A 26062-nucleotide genomic window follows, 5' to 3' on the forward strand; every position below is an offset into this window, starting at 1 on the left:
TACTTGCTGAATTGTTGAATTAATGAGGGTCTAATGAATCAGTCATGGGTGGGTGGGTGGGTGGGGGAGGGGGATGGATGGATCGATAAATGGATGGGTTGATGGTGATTATGAACAAGAGCTCTGTTCCATGTCTTAAAACCTGTGGGACTTTTGGAAAACGATTTCAGCTTTCTAGGACTTAGTTCCTACACCTTAAAATGGAAGGAAAAATTTCCTACCCCACTGGATAGTCGTCAAGCTTAAAGGAGATAATTTGCACAAAATGATCAGCACTTTGGCCAGCTATTTTTACTGGCATATTGAGTGCAAGCCATGTTATTCATTCTAAACCATGAAAAAACAAGACATCCACCACTTTAGAATCCACCACACCCCTAGACCAACCATGAGACACCAATGGGTCAGGAAGAGGTGTCTGTAAAACCCACAATATGTGCTCAGAGAAGATTCGTAACGTGAATGGATGGGATGAATTGAATGAGTGAGAGGATGAATGGATGGATGAGGAAATAAAAAGGAATGAGAAATTGTCTAGTTCAGTATTTCTCAACCAGGGATGATTTTTATCCCCCAGGGGATATTTGACAATATCTGGAGACTTTTGTCATGATCACAATTGGGAGATGCTACTGGCATCCAGTGGGTGGAGGTCAGGGATGCTGTAAACAGTCTGCAACCCGCAGGTTAGCCACCGACAAAGAATAATCCAGACCAAACTATGAATAAGGCAGAATTTGAGAAACCCTAGAATACTTTGTTGGTTTTAAAACTCTGTTCCTCCACAGAATGTCAGTGTCTGCATCTTTATGTGTGTGTGTGTGTGCGTTTGTGTGTGTGTGTGTGTGTGTTTTGAGTGGTCTGTCTAAAATTCAGCTTCATCTCAGGACACTTTGATATTTATTATCCTTTTGTTTTCTTAAGATACATACATCCACCTCACTGCAAGAAAGATCATGCAATAATGAGTTAAATTAAAATTCCCCATGGAAGTCACATTTATGAAAGACCGCAAGAGTTGCTTGGCTCCGATAAAAGGAAGAAACCACAATATTAGAATTTCAGATTGTTAAAGGGTCTTTTGACTTGGGAAAGTAGGAAATCGCCTTATTAAAAGATAATTTGGCCATGGAGAATTTTCCACATGGACTAGTTTAATAATAAAAGGATTTCAATTTTGTGAACATCCTCTTCAGCAATTTGGAGATTTTTCAAATCAACCAACAGAAAGCTGACAGCACTTGGCTGTCTGTTGGTCTCTGCTGCCACAGAGCAGTCTGGGAATGAAATTTTAATCGGTGGATTAGAAAATTGTAGTAACTAGCATGGGAATTTGTCCCCAGCAAAACCTACATTACAAAATCATGGAGCCGCTGATTCAATCCAGAGACTGGGGTCTATGATATACTAACCAAATTTCATTTCAGCTAGAATCCCTGCGGCACGATCCTCCTGCCGTGCCCCTCACCAGCACGTGACCTTCACTTCCTTCCCGTTCTAGCACTAAGCCACCCTACCCCCACCCCCGAAGTCTTCCTGTCTCTGCCTACCTCTCCATCTTCAATCCACTCTCTTCCTTGCACTTTTTAAAATGACCTTACTGTTTTTAAAAATTATTGACTTTTAAAATGAGATGCAATAAAATACACAGATCTTAAGTGTACAGTCTGATGGCTTTTGACAGATGTATACTCTCCTGTTACTATCACGAAAATCAAGATGGAGACTATTTCTGTATCCCAGAAATGTCCTTCTGGACCCTTTCCGGGTAACGCACCCACCCTCCATCCTCTGTACCCAGAGGCAACTGCTGTTCAGATTCTCGGACCATAAATTGGTTTTGCCTGATCTGGAATCTCACATGAACAGAACCATGCATTATGTCCTCTGCTGCGTCTGGCTTTTTTGGCTCAACGTTTATGCCTACGAGTTTCTGACATAGTGCTTTATACTTCAGTAGTTCTTTCCTTTTTATTTTTTAGTGATATTCTATTGCACTGAGGACTTTCATGAATCAAGTTGCTATAAACATTCTTGTACAAGACGTTTTTTAGCTTTGGCTGCTCTTGGGCATTTACCTAGGAGCGAAATTGCTGGGTCATAGAGCAATGCAGGCTTATAACCTTGATCTTGTATGACAAGACTCCAGCCAGACTCAATATTTTTAGTTCTTCAGAAGTGCCCACTCTCATTCTTTGAGACTTCACGCTCTTCATCTGGGTAATTCTTAACCATCCCTCAGACCCCGACTTAGATGTTAGTTATGAAGGAGTCTTACCTGATTGCTACAGACATCTACCAGGTTCTCCCTGCTAGAAGCTCCCATAACATCCTGGTATTGAAACCTGATGCAAGGATGTATTTCAAATTTCTGTCTTCCTTCAAGCCTCTAACATCCATGGGGCACGTATGATGTCTCTGTGGTCTACAGCTAATAATTACACCTGATTCAGGCAGCACCCAGCACCAGCCTCATACATGCCGAGTACTCCATTAACATCTCTTGGATAGACGGGTGGATTGAAGGATGGGGAGACGAAATGCCTTGGATATGGATTAAGCTAGTCCAACGGTATTCAGACTGTCCTCTGTGGGATTATTATGGGCCTTCCTATCCCCTCGGAGACCACTGGGGTGGGGAGGATTGGGGAGATGGGGCTAAAGGGTCTGGGGACCTGGACCTCTCAGTCAGGTTCAATCAAATCATCTTGTTTATTTTAATCCAATTTATATATCACACTTCCATGTAGTATTTCACTGGAAGCCAAAAATGCGTTTTTAAAAATAACTTTTAAAATCACCGATCTAGACTTGGGCTCCCAAACACAAATAACCTCAGGGGCCAGGAAAATAATGTCAATCAAGTAGGTGGGGGGGGGGTTGCATAACAGACACATAAACAGCCTGCACTTCCACAAGGAACTATGCTCTCATTTTCCTTGAAACACACAGCCCACTCAACATAATGCTCATTTACCTATTTTGATGGTGTGGCTGCAGAAAACTGTTTATCCACAAAAAGAAAATAAAACAAACCCAAAACTAACATAGCTGGACAAATAAGATTATAAGTGGTAAATAGCGTTCATTTTTACTACCAGTGGGACAATAGGGAGTGGTGGGGATTGTGTGCATGTCTAAAAGAGGAAGTTTCATTTCAGTTTCAGTCACTTGCTGCCATGGGATGTTTTGTGTGTGTGTGTGTGTGTGTGTGTTTGTGTTTGTGCGCACTTGCGCATATGTGAAAGAGAGACAGAGACAGAGATAGACTCTCATTACTTTTAAATTTTGGTTTACACACACAGTATAGGACAAACAAAAACACGTCTGTGGATCAAGTAACAGTATAAAAGTCAAGCCATAACCTCCAAAACTAGTCCCAGCTGCTCAATAACAAAAATGCCAAAGCCCAGTCCCAGGGAGGTGAAATGACACTCCCAGTCCTAGCAGCTTGTTAGAGAAAGAATTAGGGTAAGGCTCCAGGCTTTTAAACTCCCAGTCTAATAATGCTGCTTCACCTCTCCCACTCACCGCAGTCACTCCTTTACCTACATGTACATGTAGAGGACATTTTTGGTGGCGTCCTGGTACCATTCTCGCCTCCCCCCATTGTAATTGCACTGCCGTTTTGTTCAGGTGCTGCTTCCATCCCACCATGCACTCTATATCCCACGTGTTGATAGGGTAACGATCCCTTTCCCAGCGGCAGGACCATCCCATGCCCTGCAACAGTGATCGGTTCAGGAATCCGGATCTTCACCAATGAGCGTATGTCATTTGGCTGCCATGAGGGATAATTCCAAAGTGTGCATGTGATGCACTTTGGGCCAATGAGAGCTGAGTGATATTTGGGAAGAAATCTGAGCCTCTGAGTCAACCTCTAGATGTCCCAGCATTCATTCACTCAACAACTATTTCTTAAGCAGCCTTTATGTGTTAATCATTGTTTTAGACACTGGCAATACAGAACACAGATTTCAAGTCATAGCAGGAAAGACAGAAAATAAGCAATTAAGGAAGTTACTCAGTGTCATGCCAGGCAGTGTCAAGTATGATGGAAAATAATGCAAGATGGAAGGAAACATGGTAAAGTAGAGATGGGTTGAGTGGGTACACATTTGTATAGGACAGGCAGAGTATGTTAATTTAAGACAGAAACAATCAGAGCCATTCTGCCATCATAAGGGAAGCAGCCTGGTGGTGATGCCATTACACAGAGGAGGACAAGACCAAGGGATCTTCAAGGAAAATGAACCAGAACTTCTAGATCAAGCTGATCCTGAAGCTCACATTGCTTCTAGACTACCAGGTACAAAATTTCCTTATGGGCTAAGTCAGTGGGAGTGTGTTGGTTTGTCTTGTCACCCGCAGTCAGAGGCATCTAAATAGTTACATAGATGAAATGACATGTGGAGAATTTAATGTCCTTGGGAGTTTTTAACCAGAAATTTCTTTCAAAAAGAGACACTAGCATTTGGTGTTTCATTCTCGCCATGACCCTCCAAGGGAGGTCCTATCCTTATTCCCAATTTTCCAAATTATGAAGCACAGGTTCAGAGACTCACGTGTCCAAAGTTGTTAGCAAGTGAACAGGTGAAGCAAGATTCCAATACACTTGACTGCAAATAGGCTGCCGAGTGTTTACCTTTCCTTTGCCGTGTCCTTCAAAGTGTAATTCTGTGCTTATTTGTCTGATTATTAGATGAAGGTCTGGTTCAAAACGAGCTGTGAACTCGGGAGCCAGAATCCTTTTGCGCCGACCTTGCTGCTCGCCGTCTGCCTGACGCAGAACAAGCGCTCAGTGAGGGGTATTCTTATTGAACGTGCAAAGGAATAAGTGAAGGTCTTTAAACGGGTTTGGTGCTGGCTCTCAGACTGTCAGGAGGCAGACGAGTCAGCTCACAACCTGCATTAGTAGGCTCCATTAATTTGCTTTGAAAAGACCAATTGTCATTGATAAAGGACTGTTTAGTTTTCCAAGCAAGTCCTTTAAGGAGTGAATCATATAATGAATTTAAGAATTTGGAAGGTTGAAAATTACTTGCGAGGGCTTGATGGAAGTAGCTTCCAAATCACGGTCACAGCAGCACAGATTCTACCCGTGGGCGCATGGGGGAGGCCCCAGGAAAACAAAGTTTAACTTCCGACGCTTCTAGGATGTCCCCTGTGGCCGTGTGATTGGGAAGAACAAATCTGACTCCATGTTAGACCTGCTCCTTTAGCTCTAACCCTGCGCTCTGTTTCCTGGGCTGGGTCCTGCTGGTTCTGCACCTTTTGTAAAAGAATGTTGCCTAGAGCCTGAAATATACGAGGGAGCCCATGCTCAAGGCTTTGACCTTTAAGGGTGCAACACTTTTCCATTCATAGAGAGATAGAAAGTTTCAGAACAGAGAATAACATTTGTCTTGTTGGAGGTTTACTGAAACATCGTGACCTGACCTAGGTGGGCAGCTGCAAGAACAAAGCATTCCAGGAAGAAGTGTGCAACACCTGACCACACCTCCTCCCCCTTTTAGTATAAAAGGAGCCTGAACTCTGACTTGGGGAAGACGGTTCTCCAGGACATTAGTCTGTCGTCCTCTCGGTCTGCCAGCTTTCTGAATAAAGTCAGAATTCCTTTCCCTAACGCCTTGTGTCATGATTTATTGGCCTGTTAAGCGGTGAGCAGGATCCGTTTGGACTGGTGACAGACAGAGGTGTCTGCACCACACAATCAACAGTCTTCCACCAGAAGATGGAAGCGGGAAAGGCCTGTGTGTGTTCCCGTGGCTGCTCAGCCAGCCGTGTTCACATTTTGTTCTTACTTCACTTCCAAACACTTAAACAAGCTAAAAATACTAACATACTGCGCTGTGTCATTTAATAATCAGAGCGTGGGTGTAATGCTATGTCACTTGTAGGACTGGGGACAGATGTTTGAAGGGAAGAGAAGTAAGGAAAAGTATCTTAAGTACCTCTTTTTGCTTAAAACCCTCCCGTGCACCTGGTTTCAGGGCTTCTCTTGGTCTTACCAAACATTCCCATGCAAAGATAAAGTAAGTTTTTTAAAAAAAGACTCTGGGACAACAGCACCCAGCATTTGGATGCAAAGTGGAATTGAATCCAGGGTAGCTCTAAGCTGCCTTCCAGTTTCTAAGGACCCAGGTGCTGTTTGCTAAGGCAACTGCATTTGGTCTCCGGAGAAGAGCAGCGTACGTAAGGTTCCCTGCACGTCACAGCTAGAAGTGTTTCTCGATTTCAATGGACCTCGGCGGTCACGTGTGCTGCATTTCACTGCCAAGTTCTGACGCAAGAGATAAGATGAGAATTCTTGTTACTTTTTTCTACCTTTTGCGTTTTCAAGACAGTAGGGATGGTTCACTAACGATTCGGAGCTCAGGAGGGCTCCCAGAGGGCACAGCGAATGGCTCCAGCAGCCACAAAAATGTACTCCTTGGCATATTTAAAATGTACAAAAGAGCAGGACTGACTGTTTGACAATCGGTATCAAATCTAAATGCTTTATGTAATTAAAAAAGAAACAAGAGACAAATACATCCTTGACTTGGTAATATTTATTCAATACTCTTGGAATTAGCAAGAATCAGAAGCAGCACATATCAACCAAGTACAGCCACAAAAATGTCCTGGATATAAATAAAGATGCACTATGAGAAATACTCACTACTGAGGGAACCAGTACGCTCTCAACGTTTACTACCTCTTAGCGAGGAACCACTTCAAGGCAAATTTAATTTACTCACAATATAAAAACCTTGACCGGTGAAAGAAAGTACAGATTCCATTTGATCATCATTTGCCTCATGAGGCCCTTTCCTCAGGTATGTTTTCAAGGCCTAGCTTCACAACCGTTACAGAAATGACAAAACAAAACAAAACAAAACAAAAACACACAAACTCAAAAGAATGTTTCCGGTTTCTGCAAGGTTCAACAAACCAGTGCAGAAATAAGTGACTTACCCATGCACAGGATAAGGCAAAGGCTAATTTCATTCGGGTTAAGAATAATAAATTGAACTAGTTTCTTTTTCACAGAACAAACATTTCGGGCTTCTCTTTAAGTTACGGGTATACGGTATTATGGTTCATACTCTACATGGGTTTCCTAACTCTACTCAGAAAGCTGGCACTCACACGTCACACAGAAGCTTCTCCTGGATGAGACCGACCCTGTAACAACCGCAGAGTCAGTCTGGGATTCCTGATCGGGTCTACCACGGAAAGCGCACACGCTAGTCCAAGCACACAGCTTAGAGCGCTGGACGTACATTAACACGTAGTCTATGGGTTTCACAAATTCCTTTTTTAAAATATTTCCTTTCAAACTAAAAGCTGCAGAAAATTAGTTCTTAAACAGTCTACCGAAAACTCTTGAGCAGCTACCGTTTTAAATTTCTTAAGCTTTTTATTTTCTTAAAAATATTTAAATGAGTGTCGTAGCCCATCTTTTTGAAAAATAATCCCCAGAAAAGATTACAAATCCTTTGTTTTGATCAGTGTGACCAAGGGTTTGTCATCAGGGCTGTAATCCTCGTAGGCGATGGGAGTCACATCGTACATCGCAGGCCGGGATTTCTTCCCAAACCTGCAATCACAGGGAGGGGGGAGTCTGGTTAGAGAAATATCGGCTTTCAAGTCCTATTAAAGGCAAGGGGTGAGGATAACTTACATGCAAGAATCGAATGGGACCATAGAAACACTCTAAAGCACACCGTCTAGCAGGTCCAGGAATGTAAGACTTCCTGATATTAGCATCGAGTGAGTATAAATATTAGTCTTCAGTGTGGGCGGCAGAAATGGATTTCACAAAACCTCGAGTCCAAATACATATTGCAGCTTGTAGGCGAAATCTTGGGAAAGCAGTCAGGCGTGACAGCTCTCCAATAGGCTTTAAGAAAAGTGGATCGATCTGTCTTTCTCGTCTCAGACCCATAACGATTTGGAGAGGCAAGTTTATTTTACACCCACTCTAGTGCCTGGAATGCAGAAAGCGGGGCGGGTCTCCCAGGACTGCGGACAGCCTCTCCCATGGGACTTGCAGGAGGGCTGCAAGGGCTCAGAGGCCACCTGAGGTCCCAAGATGAGGGAAACTGGCTTCAAATAAGGAGGTGTTAGCTCACATTCTGTGCGGGCTCCTCCCAACCGATCCCACCCACCCACCCACCACTCCCCAACCCCCGTGTACACACAAGCCATTGTTTCTCCCCTGAGCACAAAGCCATTGTTCCAACAGACTTGCACATCTCAAAAGCCCCTTGACAGCAGGACTGAAACGCAGAAGCCAGGAGTGTCAAAATCCAACTTCAGGACTTCCTGCCAAACCGGTGTTAAAATGACGATTATTAAAATAAAGCCAATTCACCTTCTGCGTGGTCTCTTCTTGGTCAAGACCTCACCTTCCCTAAGGGCCCCTGGAGTGTAGTATGATTTAAACAGTCCTCCAGGCTAGGCCACCACTGCTCCTCCCTTCCAGGGACAACATATTTTTAACTGTTTCAAGCCCAATGAGGCCATTAAAAAAGAAGTTTTCAGAGGATTGCCGGGATGAGCCCTCAAGGACATCTCAGGGCTACTGACCATGGCTTTAATCCCATCTCCCCATCTTTCCTGTCTCTTGCCTTGAGATTTTGGAAAGTCTGTCTTCTCACGTACAGAGGTGAGAAACCAAGTGGGAAGTGAGAAAACGTTGCGTTCTTCGAGTGATCTTTCATTTGTAAACATCCATCAATCTTGTGTTCCAATTCGCTTGAGATTAACTAGTCTTCAGGAGTCAAAGGCACAAACCAGGCCAGATGGGCACAAGGCAAAGTGCAAAGATAAAGACCGAAAGCACTCGGCCACCTAGGAACCACAGCTCTTGGGCAATATCAAAAAGCTTCAGTAAAATCATGCCTAAAATGTCAGCCTCGCTGAAGGTCCTGGGTTGTGTAGGCACAACTGGGGGCAGGTCTCCAGCCTGCGGTCTGTTTATCTAAACTGACTGAGATCTGCATCACCTGAGAACAGGAAAAGGGCAACAATGTAAAAGCCAATTGGATCTTAACACTGTCTCCCAAGTCTCCCATTTCAGAGGCTACTTTAAGGAGCAAGTATGTTGACAATATATTTCTCATAAAATAGCTAGATACATTGGTAACAAAATACCACTAATAATATTAATTTACTTAATTTAAAAAATCAGGCAGTCCCAGTGTAAACCTCTCTGTGTCCAAACATGGCAGCCATGGGATGGCTTCCCGTGGGAACGCCTATGGGAAGGGTCAGGAAATCACATAGCCTATTACTCAATTGTTTGGCCCAAAGGAAACATCCAAGCAACCTAACAAGTTGCATACATGTTTAAAATCACCATTTTTTTTTATATGATTCCCGTTTTCTTCAGAAGAATCTGTCTCCTCCAAATCTAGAAAGTTAAATGCCTCCACATTATGCAATCCATCAACATGCTATATTTTAAATCTTAAATTGCTGTCATGGAGCTGAACATTGATAAAACAGGTCTGAGGATGAGTGTTCCAGATCTACGGGGTGCAACAAGGCCAGGGCTGAAATCACTCAACGGCCGCCGCGTGTGCACTGTACACACGCAAAGCCAACTAAAGGACAAAGAGTATCGCTTTGTGTCCAAATGGGAAACTCAGCCACGTGCATGGCGCTCATGAGATCGACGCCAGGCAGGATGGGTCATCCAGTATAATGCTGGATAGAGGTGACCTGGTTAAAGCAGGACTAACACGCCCAGCGCCATCCTGGAGCTGGATCCCTTGCACTGTGACTTAGCCAGCTGCTGAGAAGCCTGTGTAGATTCCACAGGTGAGATACAGAGGTCTCCACCCGTATTCAGTAGCTGCCTTATGGAGGCTGAAGTCGTTTAAAAAACACAGTAAAATGAAACCAGCCTCTCCTCAAATTGCCCACACTTCGCACAAAACGAATGTGCATTCAGACTTAAATCTACAACACTACCAGCTTTTTCCATTTCCCTTGGTTCTCAGAATTGGGTGGATGTGAAGAAATCAGCTCACACCTACAGAATTCCATTTTAAACCCTCAGGCACTAAACCAAGGTGAGAGCTTGCCTATGTTATGGAAGGAGTTTCTGTGCAACTGTTCCTTTTTTTAAACAACATACTGTTTTTCCTTATACTAAAGGGACATTTTCATTGGGGGAAAAAAAGATTGGAAGTTAGAGAAAATTATAATGTCCACCAGGGATTAACAAACAACAGCCTGCAAGCCAATGACAGCCTGTTGCCTGTTTTTTGTTAAATAAAGTTTTATTGGAACACAGTTGTGCCCGTTCATATTGCCTCTGGTGCTTTCGCACTACAAAGGCAGAGCTGGGTGCTCATGGAGATCCAGAGACCATATGCCCACAAAATCTGAAATATTTTGCATGAAGACTATAAAAATGATCCATTGTCCCTCTCTCCAAAGGATTTAGCCTCGTATCTGCCCATGTTAACCATCATCGAAGAACGAACGGAAGGTGTAGCAGCCTTGCTATCAGTGTTACTGACAGCTCCAACATCGTATCTGGTGACCAGTCTTGTCCACTAGATCTTACTAAAGAAACAAAAGATAGTGCAACCAGTTATGAGGGTGGTCAAAGCATGTACATTTTTCTAGTCCATATTCCCTAGGAAGCCAACAGCTAAACAGTGCCACAGAGACAGTCAGGTGGGTATGACCTTTAAGAAGGCCCACATGGGAGATGCTATTTGAGAAACAGCAACTCTGTCCTTTCACAGCTCCCGTTTGTTTGTTTGCTTATTTGTTTTCCGTGATCAGGCACTTAGAGCTGGTGGAGCAGTGACCAGTCAGCAAGAGATGTGACCTCAGATGCAGAACTTGGCAAGCCGTGGCTCCACCCCTGCCTGTCAGTCACAAAGTCTCCCCAGCCTGAGTGTAAGCAAAGCAGCTGTAGACCACATGACTCAGGATGGGAGAGAGAGGCGGCACCAGCGCCAGCTGATGCTGACGTCAGAGTCACCAGGCACTTCCTGGGTCACCGGTGACTGTCACAGATGACCTACGCAGTCTTCGTCTCCTGCAGCTGCTGAGCTGCGGTCACTCTGACCCAACGTCACCACCAGGCTAGCGGCGGGGAGGCAGGCCAGGAAACGGACGTTAGCTATCGGCCGCTGCTGAAAGCTAGGAAGAGGGGAATAGCAAAAAGACTAAATCTTTGTCAGCGCCTTTCCAGGGTTTCTAGGAAAGGGGATCAAAAGAGCCAACCAGCCAGAGACCCGGCCAGGGCCTCTAGAGAACCACACTGTAGAAAGCACAGGTCAGAGCTGAATAAACATTTGGACAGGAATGTTCCCAGATATTTGGGAAGGTATTGTATTAACGTCAATGGTTTTATCTGCAATCACTGGTGCATGCAGGAGCTTGTTGGTTAGGAATCCTGCAGTAAATATTTTTGATAAAAATCAGTACCAAATAAGAAACAGGTTTTCAAGTGCTTTTAAGTTTATCCTTTCCTTCCAAAAGTATTCAGTTAAATATCTTCCCAGAGAGCTATATAAGCAGAAAGCCCAGAAGAATCTATCTTAAACTATTCCAAGACTGAGATAAAATACTCTTCCTCTTGAATGCAAAAGGACCTTAGCCAGAGATTCCTCCGGGGTAGGGTTGGGGAGAGGGAATCTGATTCCCTGGGTCTCCCAATACATCCCAGTAAAGAGCCATGGATTCTGTTCCTTCCTGGTGATCTAAGCCCCTCCGGGAAGACTTCTGAGCAACAAAGGAATTTGTTTATTCTCTTCTTCTTTTCATATTCTCTGTGCCTCCCTGGAAGGCAGGTTTGGGTTTTTGCTTCCCTTGGACTCACTCCAAGATCTGAGTCTTGGGTTTGGGGGCTTCCTTTTGGAAGAAAGCTAATGTCTTGAACATCTGAGCTTCTATGCCCCTCAGACAGAATTTGGATCTGCTTGTGTCTTGATCAGTATCAATACATGATGTCCCAAGAAAGTTTATGCAACTAATAGTTCCCCGACGCCCAGTCTTAAGACACTAAGCTCAGCCCACTTTTTGCTACAAGACACTGACTCTCTGAATTCTAGGCTTTAGATTGTTGTGCCAATTAAAGGAAGAGATGGTATTTTTTGACACACATAAAAATAGTAAATATTCCTTGCAAAAATCAACAAAATTAGGTTAGCTAATTTTTTTCCACGGTGTAGTAGATCTCGAGAAGTAAATCTGATGTTATCTGTTTATGCAATCCTATAATATTTGTAATTTAATTTGTCATAACTTTAAGGAGATGATTATCCTTTCCTACAGTTGAGGGAACTGCGTTTGTGGAAGGTTAAATCAGTACAGTCAGGTAATGGAGCAGCGGGACTTCACGATTTACCTCAGACACATGAACTCACGCTCTTACTGCGACACCAGACTAACTCCTGTCTCTCCGGGAGTCTTTCCCACAGAAGAAGACACAAGTTTGTTTAATATGAACTCTAACAGCAGAATGATTGCTGACTTTAAGTAAGCCCTCAAATCAAATAGAATAATTTCCATCCACCACTGACTGTTTGAAGAACAACAAAGCTGAAGAGATTCCAAAAAGAAATCCTCGAAAAAATATTTCATACACAGTGATTAAAACTCAGATATTTACAGCACAGGTAACCACAAATTCATTTAGAATGACTGTATTCAATGAAAACAGAAAGCTAGCAGCAAATTAAAGGGGTTTGCTTATAAATCGGTCTAATTTTTGACCCCCTCAATACTACCTTGAACTCGTGTTTTATTCTCTGAAATCCTCCTTGCAGATGTAAAGTCCTGTTCATAATCTAACCTGGGACCGAGAATGCACATGTGAACGCAGCACCTCCCCTCCTCCTCCTCCCGCCGCCCACCTGGCATGCCGGATGGAGGCGATGGCGTTGCTGAATTCGCTGTCAATGCTGCGACAGTTGTAGAACTCCTCGTAGGCCGGCCTGGAGGAGCCCTGGTACTCGATGCGGCTGATTCGGCAAATCCCCACAATCAGGATGATCAGCATCAGGATGAAGGCCACGCAGAGGGCGCCGATGATGATGTAGAGGGAGTGCCGGGGCATGCTGCTGAGACTCTCGGCCATGTGCCCGGACTTCCACTGCAGGTCTGGAGGCGAAATAAGCACATGGCTGGATATGAGTTCTGGCCTTTTGAATGGGAAGGACTTTCCTGTCGTCCCATTGGGAACTTAAAATATAAAGGGCAGTCCAAATCGGGAAAAATGATTTTCTATGAATAATCCAGAACCAGGGGTAATATCCTTAATATACAAGAACCTCTTACAAATCATTAAGAAAAACCAACAACACGCCATGAAAAGATGGGCAAAGAATATAAAAAGGAGCCCACCAAAGAAACACAAGTAGAAAACTGTTTAGCTTCATACTTATTGTTTTAAAATGCAATTCGTATATCAGCTCCCAAACATTATTTGCAAATTTTGATGACCACAGTTGACAAGGGTACAGAAATGGGGACTGTGTGAATTGATAAACAACGCCTGTGTGGACTCAACGGAGTTATCCTTGGACACAGAAATTACAATTTTCAGAGTTTATGCTGGGGAAATGGTCCTGTAAATGCATAAAGCCCTACATACAAGGCTGTTCATTTCAGCCACACAATTTTTAAACGCTAGAATATCAACCATGACACGTTCAGAAAAAAGTTCAGAAATAAGCAGACATCCATGTCTTCATCACTCATTAATCAATGCTCATATTTGACCTTCTTTAGCGTTTTTAGATTTTTTTAAAGAAATAAAATGTTGCAGATGTACCTGGAGTCCCTCAACCCCAAGTTCTCTCTCCACCCCACCAACAGATAATACAATTCATAAAAGTGGAAAAATGGGAAACAACCTAAATATTCAACTCTTAGCGAGACAGTGAGAGGGTCGTCAAATAGCAGAAGAACGAAAGGAGGCTCCAAACAGAACCTGGTTGTGTAGCACAAGCACACAGGAGCTTAAAATGTCTAACTACACACTGAAAAGCTCAGGGTGGAGTGGTAAGAATGATGCACATTTGCTGTTTTCTTACTCTGCTGAGCTTTTTTGAAAATATCGCATTTAATCATCAGAACCTCCAGAAGATATATTATTTTTTCTCCCCACTTTATAGACAAAGCCTAGGAAGCTGATGTCACTTCCTGGGTGAGCATGTTGTCAGCAAGTCTAGGACCAAGTGCTTAGCCTCTGCCTTCCACCTCCATGTGCTAACAGCAGTGGTCTCTGACAGGCAGGATGACAAGTGATTTTTGTTTCCTTATTTACACTTCTCAGTCTTTTCCAGCTTTAAAAAAAAGAATACTATAACAATAATAAAAAAATAAGCAATAAGTCATTTGAAGAAAACACCCATAAGATTATCTGCCAGCTTAACTAGTGGAAGGAGTGTGAGCCTTGGGACCACACCAACCTTGCTTTCAATCCCAGCTGCACCATTTACTTGACCTCCTAACTCAGTTTCTTCATTTATAAGATGAAAATTGCAACATATACCCTATGGGCTTGCTGTGAACATAAGTTAGAAAACATGTAAAGAAAAGTAAGGCACTGCCAGGCACATGGTGGGTGGTCCCTAAGGAGGAGCAGCTGTGGTGGTAGAAGAGGGAAGGATACAGAGAAGGAGGATGCTGTCCTCGGAGGCACACACTCTGAGCTGAGGATCGTTGAGCATTACCCTGTTCCCGTTCAAAAAACACCAGCCTGTAAGGGCAGGAAAAGAATCGAAGGATGGGATATAATCTCTGTGTCTGGCACAGATCAAGAGTGTCAAATTATGTCCCCTTTACAGATGTGCATACCAGATAACATGACCAGGACTTGAAAGGAAGCTGTGAGAATTTAAAAGAGCTAGGGAAGACCAAAGCAAAGCTAAACTCACGTGGAAAAGAGGATGCCTTCCCTATTTGACTCACACTCCCACCTGCGCCACCACCACCTCCAGGCCATCATCTCCACATTAGGACTCCCGGTGCCTGGAAATGGGATTCAGGGGTGGGTGGGAATGGGCCTGTCTTCCTGCGAAACCCTTAGGACTGTTTCCATTGAGAGTATTTGTGACCTCGGGGTACTCATATTGTCATCTTAGTGACATCTTCAGTCACCCTGGAATCTCAGAATCAGCTGCTCTTTACCTTGAAAAGTCAGGATCTGCAGAAGAGCACAGGTACACATGCAAACAAAGATCCGAGTGTGCAGACCCTCTTCCTAGAGCCTAACGGAAAACCGACCCATGCCCTGAGCCCAGTGGTTCCTGAGAGTTGGAGAAGGGACACAAGAAGTGACTTCTGAGTTTGGGTCCAGACCTTCTGACTCCTGGGTTTTTCACCAAGGACCTTGGAGTCTGGTTCTGCCTTTCGAGCCTGCCTGCCTGAGTTCACAGAGCCAATGGAGCGGTAAGACTGACCATTAGTGCGTTCACCACTCCGTTGAGCCAACTCACATACAGGCAGATAGACTGACATAAATCACTGCAAATACGTGGTCAAGATGGAAGAGGGAGTGTTTTGTGAAACCAAAACGAAGACTCAATCCCCAAACTGGCAGCCATTGCACTTGGCAGCACCAGGTGCACATGGAGAGAGACCACTCATTCTTCCGGCTGAAAGAGAAGCATGGCTCACATGATTTCCAAGTATTTCGACATTCTCTGAAAAATTCAGTTGTAGGCTGCAGCCCAAGGCTCACGGAGTATGCTGGAACACCCACTGAGCGAGGGCAGCCAATACCATCTCTCCCCCGGCCTGGTAGTGGGCTCAGATCTGATTATAGGGTGGGGCCACACGGGCTCTTGATGAATTCTTACAGTTGATGCACACTTCCGTGTGCTTACACATCACGCAGATTGTGGACACACAGCCAGTGCACAAGCGCACAGCCATCACAGTGGGAAAACAACTGTGCTGGGTTACGTGCTCGGCACGCTGTCCCGGGCCTGGTGAGCTGCCTAAACCATATGCATCTCTGACCATCTGGTCTATTTCCCCAATGTCTGAATTCCAAGCTGTTTGGACTTTTGGGAACACTTTCTCAAAACTTCTCCTAAAACCTCTGCTTCTCCCCTCCACCTTTGCTTTTTCTACCTGTCATCTAAAACTTGTCTGATAAGTGAAGGTGGCTGCTTTACACACTAATTGGGTTGGTAGCCAGGCTGGATCAGAATAAATCCAGCATTCAGACTGCGAGGCAGCAAATGTATCTCTCTGCACCAGGTGGCCGCAGCTGCCATCTCCCAGTCCAGGCGCTACCGTCATAAGTCATCGCTCTGCCGCATCCTGGGGGGCCCAGTGCATGAATCATGTACTATGTTGGCTGCAGCATGGCTCAGGGAAGAATCACACACCAGAGCATGCTGGATGGAACGACCTCATCAGCCCCAGCAGGTGCACGACTGGGAACACGTGCACACGAACTGTTCAGGAAAAATGTCACCCTTCTGGGTCGGAGGGAGCATCTGTATTTCAGTTTAAACCCACTCTGTCCGAGGTTTTGGATTTTCTAAAGTGCTTTCACATTTAATGTCACAATTGGTCCTAAAATATGAGCTACATAGTGGCTGGACTTGACCGAAATAGGGGCTGGACTCAGAGCCTTTGCTCAAGGTGAAACAGGCAGTCAGTGTCCAGAGGGTAAAACCAGACCCACCAAGCAACTCCACTCCACCAAAAAGAAACTTCATTTGATTTACAAATTTCATTCTAAAATACATTTCCCGTATCTGTTTTTTCACTTACCCAGGTGTATCTAGCTAGACTACTTAATTTGCCCACCTATGTTACTTAAAAAGTGTTTTTTTTTTTTTTTGTAGATGTCACTTAGAGAGTTAGATAATTTTTTGAACCATCTGTTGCCTAGCTCAACTGTGAGGAGGGACTTCAGATTTATTTATGCTTTCTAAAGCTAAAAGTTAGCTGGACAATCAAAGCAGTCAATGAGACTGAAAAAAGGTAACACCCTCGTTAATCTTCAGTAGCGGCAGGAGAGGAGGGGATGGAAGGAAAAGCTCCTCTCCCTCCTAGCAATCCTGTCACTGAACAAACATTGATAAGCACCTACTGTGTGTCAGGCATTGTGCTGGGTGCCTGGGATAAGGAGTAAGGGAAGACTGAGAGAAAAGTGCGCTCACGGGTCCCCCAGTCTTTTCAGGGTCGTGGAAGTCTCAGTGTGCTGAGACGTGGGGGACCAGCTCAGTGGTGCCGCAGGAGAGGACAAGGGATGCTCCACCTAACTGGTGAATCAGCGATTAGGACCTACAATCCTAATAATAATCTGGCTCAAAACACTTAATAAGTAATGTTTTCCATAGTGCAGACTGTGGAAATCATTACATTGGGGCCAGGCCACATTAGAAAAAAAAAGTTTAGAAAAATGATATAAAAGTGTGTGATGCTTATAAAGTATTACTTCATATTTCATGTGTGTGAGAGACTGAACGTCATGTGTAGCCCCAAGATGCAAAATACATTTCTTACTGTGGGTTGCAACAAAAGGCCTGAAGAACACCTCCCTGTGCTGTGAGCATCTCTATGCTGTGGGTACGCATCAGTATCTTTGGGCAGGGAGGGAGAGTCCCTTCATGGAATACCTGTATCTACCTTGGAATGGAAAGATTGAAGTCTAATTATATTGACAAAACTACATATCTATAAGTTGCCTGTCATCCTAAAATATTTGGTACTTTTAGAAAATTAGTAGTTATCTCAAAAACATCTAATTTATCAATATTCCATCAAGGCAGGGAAACTTCACTCTGAGCAGGTATCCAGAGGCTGCCAGCAGCTCAAAGAGAATGACAGCTGGTGACAGTAATTAAGGCAACCATTTATTGAGCAAATACTACGAACCAGGCACTGAACTGTATCGTTTACAGTTATTACCCCATTTATCAAGGCTTGAGGCTCAGAGCTCTAACAAGAATAAGTCCCTGAGCTGCGGGTTGAAACCAGGGCCGCAGAACTCCACAATGACCTTCTTCCCATTCAATCAGGCTGCCTCGCCTGCATCTAGCCCCAGTCACTCCCCAGAGGTAAGCGGAGGATGCCGTCAGGGGTGTTGAAAGTATTTAATAAGGTAAGTATGGATTAAAGGGGATTTTCGAGTCAACCTTGGGCCCCAGCACCATCGCTTTCAAGAGGAAGATTTTTGTTGGCTAAGAGTCAGTATGTAAGCAAATCCTTGTGAAAAATTAAAGGACCCCTTAATTTGGCTATTCCATTTTCGAGATTTATCCTCCTGATATTCTCACACAGGTATTACATAAACGAGAATTTTCACTCTACTATTGGTTTTAATACCAAAAACCTGAAAATGGGTTATCTGACTACCAGCAGGGGTCTGATTAAGTAAATTATAGAACATCTGAAAAATGGAAATACCATGTGGTGTTAAAAAATTGAGGAAGATCTGCATAAACCCACATGGGAAAACAGCCAAGATATATAATTAAGCATGAAGGCAAGATGCTGAGCAGTATGTATAGAATAGTCCCATTAGTACAAAGAAAAAATGGGACATATAGTGACTGAAAGCAACTGGAAGAATCCACAATAAATGACTAACAGTTGCTACCTCTGGGGAGTGAAGTGGGGGTCTCGATGGGGAGGAAGATTAAATTTGATTCTTAAAAATTCTAGTTTATACAAAAATGAGAACCAAAGAACTGAATCTATTTGTATCATAAAGACTGCTCATACAGCATAATTGTCTGATGGGCTTTTTCGGCCTTTATAGAAACAAAAAGACAACCTACGGAATGGGAGAAGATATTTGCAAATGATCCAACTGACAAGGGCTTAATTTCCAGAATATACAACCAGCTCATACAATTCAATAACAACAACAACAACAGAACAAACAACCCAATCCAAAAATGGGCAGAAGACCCAAACAAACATTTCTCCAGTGAAGACACACAAACAGCCAATAGGCACATGAAAAGATGCTCACAATTGCTAATTATCAGAGAAATGCAAATCAGAACTACAGTGAGCTATCAGCCCACACCAGTCAGAATGGCCGTCATTCAAAAGTCCACAAACAATAAATGCTGGAGAGGGTGTGGAGAAAAGGGAACCTTCCTACACTGCTGGTGGGAATGCAGTTTGGTGCAGCCATTATGGAAAACAGTATGGAGATTCCTCAAAAAACTAAAGATAGACTCACCCTATGATCCAGCAATCCCACTCCTGGGCATATACCTGGAGGGAATTCTAATTCAAAAAGATACATGCATTCCAATGTTCACAGCAGCACTAGATACAATAGCCAAGACATGGAAACAGCCTAAATGTCCATCAACAGATGATCGGATAAAGAACTCATGATATAGTTATACAATGGAATACTACTGAGCCGTAAAAAGGAATGAAATAATGCCATTTGGATGGACCTGGAGATTATCATATTAAGTGAAGTAAGGCAGAAAGAGAAAGAAAAATACCATATGATATTATGTATATGTGGAATCAAAAAAAAAGATACAAATGAACTTATTTACAAAATGGAGACAAACTCACTGACATAGAAAACAAAACTGTGGTTACTGGATGGGAAAGGGTGAGGAGTGGAAGGATAAATTGGGAGTTTGGGATTTGCAGATGCAAATGCATCTGCATTTTCCGTATGCATCTGCAAGGTCCTACTGTAGAGCACAATACTGTGTAATAGCCTATAGTGAAAAAGAATTGGAAAAGGAATACACGTGTATAACTGAATCACTGTGTTGTACACCAGAAACTAACATGACATTATAAATCATCTATACTTCAATCAATCAATCAATCAATCAATATCCCTATAAGGAAAAAAAAAAAGAACTTTTAGTTTACAAAACAATGAAAACCCAGTTCCAGGGCAGTTCTTATTTTCACATCAATCCTAGTTAGACACATTATTTTAATATACAAAACCCTGATCCTGGCATTGTCAAATTTCTGTGAAGGCATCTTTAGAGAACACTTTGCTCTAAGCAGCTCAACACGTTTTTCAGATTTTCTTTTATGCTCCAGGCAATTGATGGAACCGAAGACGTTTGTAGACACGAAGACGTAGATGCAAAATGAATGTACATTTTGTGCAGGTTTTTTTTTTTTTACACTTTCAACACAAAGACTAGCGTCTTTGATATGCTTCTAACGCTTCTCTGTTGAGCACAATTTTGGCTGTATTTAGCATCAGTGAACTCTGGATGACATCTGCACAGTCTCATCCTGATGGAAAGGCTGGATTCCGACTCCGGAAGGAGTGGGAGCTGCACAGCTCAGCGAGCAGAAGCATGCACGCACATGGGGCTCGGGAGGCGCGGCTGACTCGGGGTACCCTCTGGGCCTCACTGCCTCACTTGTGAGTGGCAGGGGCCTGGCTGGGCCTGATCAGCATCCTCTTCTTGCTGAAGGAAAATGTAATGGTAAATACCAGTGGCTGAGCCGCAGAAATACTTACGGATTTCACAGTTTGCTCCCACCCAGCCGTGGGGGCAGTGGCAGGTATAACCATTGGGCTGGTCCAGGCAGGTACCCGCGTGATGGCAGGGGTTACTGTCACACTCATTTATGTCAATGTCACACTCTTCACCTAAGGAGATAAAGGTTGGGGGGAAAGGCAGCAGTGAGACAGCTGGCGGCCCTGGCGGTCCCCATCACTTCTCCAGCTAAGCACAGATCGAAGTCTGGGGTCGTGATCTCCAGCAATTCAGCCCCACTTGTTGTTTGTATACGGTGCAGAACTGTCCCCAAATTTTACTTAAGTGAAAACTAAAAATGAAAAAAAAAATGACATTGGTGAAAAGAATCTCCTTTAATCTACTGAATTTGTCTGATTCCCACGTCCAAATAAACCTTTCAAGTTTTATCGCAGAAACAAACTTGGGTTCCTGATTTCATTAAACCTATTTTGTTTTGGCTTGAGTCAGCTGAGTCTTCTTATTTATTTTTCTGAAACCTCAGAAAGCCAAAAACTCACAGTTTATGATTTTATTATTTGGTAGCCAAGTGTTTGACTGTGTGAGTCTGGACATCGGACTACTTTCTGGGTAATTCTAGGGCACAGCTGCATGCCTAGCCTGAGTCAATTATGAGAACGTTCTCCTCTTTCCAAATCCCTAGATATGCTTCTGGGAGGGACTGAAATGTTGAGGGAGAACATCAAGCCCACTTAAGGAAGGACAGTTGTGACGTCTGGGGTGAGCCCTGCCTCACGTCATCTCCCCGGGAAACGGTGCCCAGGGAAGCTCACACCCCTCCCCGAGGTCCATCCCCCATAGTGAACACTGTGACCTGGGGCTCCTGATCCTGCTACACTCAACATTTTGGGGCATTCTTGCCCCTCTCAGAGAAAGCCTGGTTTAAACTTACAAACCAGAAAACGGGCTGATGGCACAGTGGTCCAAAGAACAACTTACAGGAAACAGCTCGTTATTAGATGTTACACACGAACAAAGCCACCTTCGTGTGATTCTAAAGCCATACTGTGAGTCCATACAAAATAGGTACCCCTCTTAAAAGACATCACATCAAAGCTGAAGAGAGGATGCTTCAAATTGAGGCAATCTGTCTTTAAAGTTTGAAAATGAGAAAAAGCAAAATTTTCCATATAGTTCCATTTGCTTAGATAAATGTAAAAAACGATATTAAAAAAAAAAGAAAAAGAAAACTCCTAGTACCGCTCCAAGCTCATCTGCTTCCCCAGGAAGCCCTCCGCCCCCAAGAAGGGAGACAGCTCTGCTGAGGAGCTCACGTTGGCCACCCAGCTGACGGGATCAGTCACGCCCGTATGAAATGCCTACAGGAAGGAAAGGCCAGAGTCATCACAGAGGAGGAAGAGAACGTCAAGGCGTTTGCCAGCCTCCGCATGGCCCGTGCCAACGCCCGGCTTTTTGGCATCTGGGCGAAAAGGGTCAAGGAAGCTGCAGAACAGGATGTTGAAAAGAAAAAATAAAGTGCTGTTGGTAGCTTGTGATAAACAAACAAACAAACAAAAAAACCTCCTAGCACTGCAATGGTCATAGACTCAAGCAAAGGAACAAAATCGAATATTTTGTCCATTTTCAAAGGCAGTGAATGTTTCACTGTTCAAATGCACTGTTCTATCTGCCACTGGCTTACCTCATCTTTATAAAACCACCCTATGTCACTCACAGACCATTCTAGAGGAGGAATCTCAGACTGAAATATTTCATGTCTGCTTCATGTCACATGTTTTTCATACCCAGCATCTGAATATTTTATTTTTAAATAAAATCTGCCCAATGAAACATTTACTACATCTAGACCCTACTACGTTGATTGTAATTCAGTCATGTCTAAGTGAATTTGTTTCCTGCAATAAATATAGTCATTTATGCCCATTAGGAAAGACATGAAACTGACTGCCTCTCACTAACCTATTTCTAAGATTGTCTTTCTATTAACGGGGCAGTCGCTTTGACTGGAAAAGAACACAGACTAACTATTACAAACGGCATTACGTGGTAGACCAGTTGAAGAGACATATAAAGAAGAACGTGCTGAGAAACATGAAAGGCCTTGACAAATACACATATCAGTACTGCTTTCCGTCCATTTAGGAAGACAAGCTTAATCGAAGTATTTACTAAACAATTGTTTTGTTAGCTGGCAATCTGAATACTGCAAATTCTGAAATAAGATGCTCTGCTACCTTTAGAGCAGTAACTACAGAAGTGGCCTGACTTCTCCCTACTTCTACAGCCTTGCAATATTCCAAAGCCCCACCCTGCTCCAGAAGTCTAAGGTCAGTGTCAAACCCTTGTAACTCCCTGAACTCTGGGCAGTCCTAGAGCTGTCCGTCCAGCCCACCCAGTCCTGCTCTGGTCCAGCGCTTCCCCAGGGAGGTAAATGCCAAGTTCAGGGTCCAAAGCAGTCCTAATGCATGTTTTGGCTCTTGGATCTTTTTAAGAGGCTCTAATACAGTTGAGAGAAGTCCAAGATCCTTGGATTGTCTGTTCTTGGGGCTCACTGGACTGCAAGGATTTGACAGGAATAGAGGATGGCAGGAGAAAATAGAGTAACATTCTCTGCAGACATTTATCAAACATCTAAGGCCCAGGAACCAAAGGGCTGGAGTCCAGGACGAGTCCCAAACCTATCCCATCTGGCTTTCATCACCATGGTGTCTCAGAGCTACACTTGGGATTCAGTGACACTAATTTATGATAAAACTCCGTGCCAGTCAGGAACCCAAATAGCTAGCAGCTAATTTCCACAGCATATGTGCTTTGGCAGAACCCCGCGGCAATGCACAGTTGGCAAATATCTTTAGATTTACTCTACTGGCTTATTTTACGGACTAACACACACACACTCCTAGTTGAATCAGTTCCCCCCCAACTGGCTTGCAGTTTGAGGCCTTTACTGTGTCACAGGCTGGTGGTAGGAATATGGGGTGACTCTGATGATGGAGACACTCAAGGAAATTTTCCACCAGAAGACTTCCAGAGATGACTGCTCCTCTCTGCCTCAAGTGATCATGCATTTTGCCATCAGTCTTATGCAAGGTATTTGAAGATTTACTACAAATCAAAGCAAGTTTGGTTTCATTTATGTTTCCTTATATTAGGAGTATTATGCTTTTATATGCATTTCAACACCCCACCATTCCAGCTCCAAATGATACGCATTCTAGCTTATTTTAGTAGGGGAGTTTTTAGTGCATTATATCATCTTTCTTTACTCATGGTTGACTTAATAAATCTTAATGCTTTTGCTGGCTTGAGCCAGATGCCTTTTTCATTGACTCACTTACTTTTTTGAGTGGAGAAAATCAATTCCTTTTAAATCACTGTCGTACTTGAATAACATTCGTAAAGAGACTACAAAAAAGAATTTCTACTTGACTAAAGCTGGAAATCAAAGTCCGAACTTTAAATCTCTTACAATTGCTTTTCATTCCATGACTTTCTAAGAGGTAGTCTGCATCGTAGGCATTTCATTTGGTAATATTTATGCAAGTTTACAAGTGCCCTGTTTAATTCTGTGTGCTTTCCTCAGATAAACTAAAATGAAAGAAGATAAAAAATCAAAAGTCACCGCTGTTAGTAAATCCTAAACAGGTTAATAGGGCCTACACGGAATGATAGCAATGAAAATCGTCCTAATCACAGTACCTGGTATTAAGTATAAGCCTATCACGTGCCAGGCTCTGGAATGGGTGCTTTAACGATAGTTCCTTCATACTTCATAAACATTTTACTCCAGATGAAACGCATCTAGGGAATTATGTGGAACCTCCACCAGGATGGAATAACTGGAACCTATCTTGCCCTCCCACTGTAAACAATTAGACAAGTGGACAAAATGAAACTGAAAAAAGAAAAACCACAGAAAAAGTCAAAGAAACAAAAAGCTATTTTTTTGAAAAGATGAATAAAATCAACAAAAATTAAACAAGAGAGAAAAAGGAAGACATAAATTATCAGTATCATGAATGAAACAGAGGGTGTCACTACAGACCCTAAAGATGTAGAAAGGATAATACAGGAATGCTGTGAACAACTCTACACACATAAATTTGACAACTAAGACAAAATGGATCACATCCTCAAAAAAAAAAAAAAAACAAAAAAACAAAAAAACTACTACAATTCACCCAATATAAACAACTTGAATATCCTTATTACTATGAAGGAAAGTGAATATATAATTTAAAAACTACCAAAAAATGGAATATTTCAGCCCAGGTGCGTTCATTAGTGAATTCTAAAATATTTAAAGAATTAACACCAATTTGATACAATCTCTTCCAGAAAATAAAAGATATAAGAACACTTTCCAACTGATTTCATGAAGCTACGTTTACTCTGATACCAAAACCAGGCAAAGACAATATTACAAAGAGAGAGAGAACTACAGACAAATATCCCTCATGAATACAGACACAAAAACTCTGAACAAAATATTAGAGGATAGGATTCAGCAATATACAAAAATAATTATACACTATAACCAAGTGGGGTTTACTCCAGAGATGCAAGATGAATTCAGTATTTGAAAATCAAGCAATATAATCCATAACATTAATAGGTTAAAAAAGAAAGATCATATGATAAGTCAATTGATGCAGAAAAAGCATTTGGCAAAAGTCAACACCCTATTCGTAACTAAAGTTATCAGCAAACAAGGAATAGAGAGTAATTTCCTCAATTTGACTTAAAAAAAAAATCTAAAAGTCCCTACAGCTGATACTATACTTCATGGTGAAAGACTGGCATTTCCCCTTAAAATTGGGAAAAATGCAAGGATGTCTCCTATCACCACTCATTTAAACTAGTGGCAGAAGTTCTAGCCAGTGTAATAAGACAATAAACAAATAAAATTTATACATATCAGAAAGGAAGAAATAAAACTGTCCAAATTTCAGAAGATATAATTATCCATGTATAAAATCCCAAGGAATCTACTCCAAAAATCCTAAAATTAATAAGTTTATCAAAGTCATGGGATACAAGATAAACATATAAAAATTAGTTGTATATCTACACACTAGCAATGAACATTTGGACACCAAACTACAATGCTATTTATAATCATTCAAAAAAGAAATATTTAGTTGTACATGTACAACTGTATGGTGTATGCTGAAAACTACAAAATGCTGATGAAAGAAATCAAAGATCTAAATAAATGAAATGACATACTGTGTTCATGGGCTGGAAGACTCTAAATAGTAAAGATATCAATTCTTCCCAAATCGATATACAGGTTTAACAAGATTCCTATCAACACCTCATCGACATCTTTTGTAGACATAGACAAGATTATTCTAAAATTCATATGAAAGGGCAAAGAAACTACTATAGGTAAAACAATTTTTTTGTTTTTGAGTAATTGAGAAGAATCTTTCTGCTTGATTTCGGTGGTTATTATATAATGACAGTAATCAAGACTGTGTTGTGTTGGCAAGGAACAGACATAGATCAATGAGAAAGATGGAGAATCCAAACTAGACCCACACAAATCGGGCAAACTGATTTTTGACAAAGGTTCAAGAGCAATTCAATGAAGGAAAGATAGCCTTTTCAACAAATGATGC

General features: G+C 42.6%; 1 protein-coding gene across 3 annotated transcripts in view; it reads right to left on the reverse strand.

The window, feature by feature from the left end:
- Positions 1–6536: 6536 nt before the first annotated feature.
- Positions 6537–26062, reverse strand: part of DNER (delta/notch like EGF repeat containing) — a 263164-nt gene continuing 243638 nt past the window's right edge. For all 3 annotated transcript variants that reach the window (XM_031452326.2, XM_064485240.1, XM_064485241.1), the window contains 3 exons: positions 20459–20590; positions 12873–13119; positions 6537–7585 (listed from right to left, as the gene is read on the reverse strand). In XM_031452326.2, the coding sequence (XP_031308186.2) occupies positions 7474–7585; positions 12873–13119; positions 20459–20590 (491 nt within the window). In that variant the 3' untranslated portion in view covers positions 6537–7473. The remainder of the gene's footprint in view (positions 7586–12872; positions 13120–20458; positions 20591–26062) is intronic.

This window comes from Camelus dromedarius, chromosome 4, assembly GCF_036321535.1.
Source record: "Camelus dromedarius isolate mCamDro1 chromosome 4, mCamDro1.pat, whole genome shotgun sequence".
Classification (NCBI taxonomy): domain Eukaryota; kingdom Metazoa; phylum Chordata; class Mammalia; order Artiodactyla; family Camelidae; genus Camelus; species Camelus dromedarius.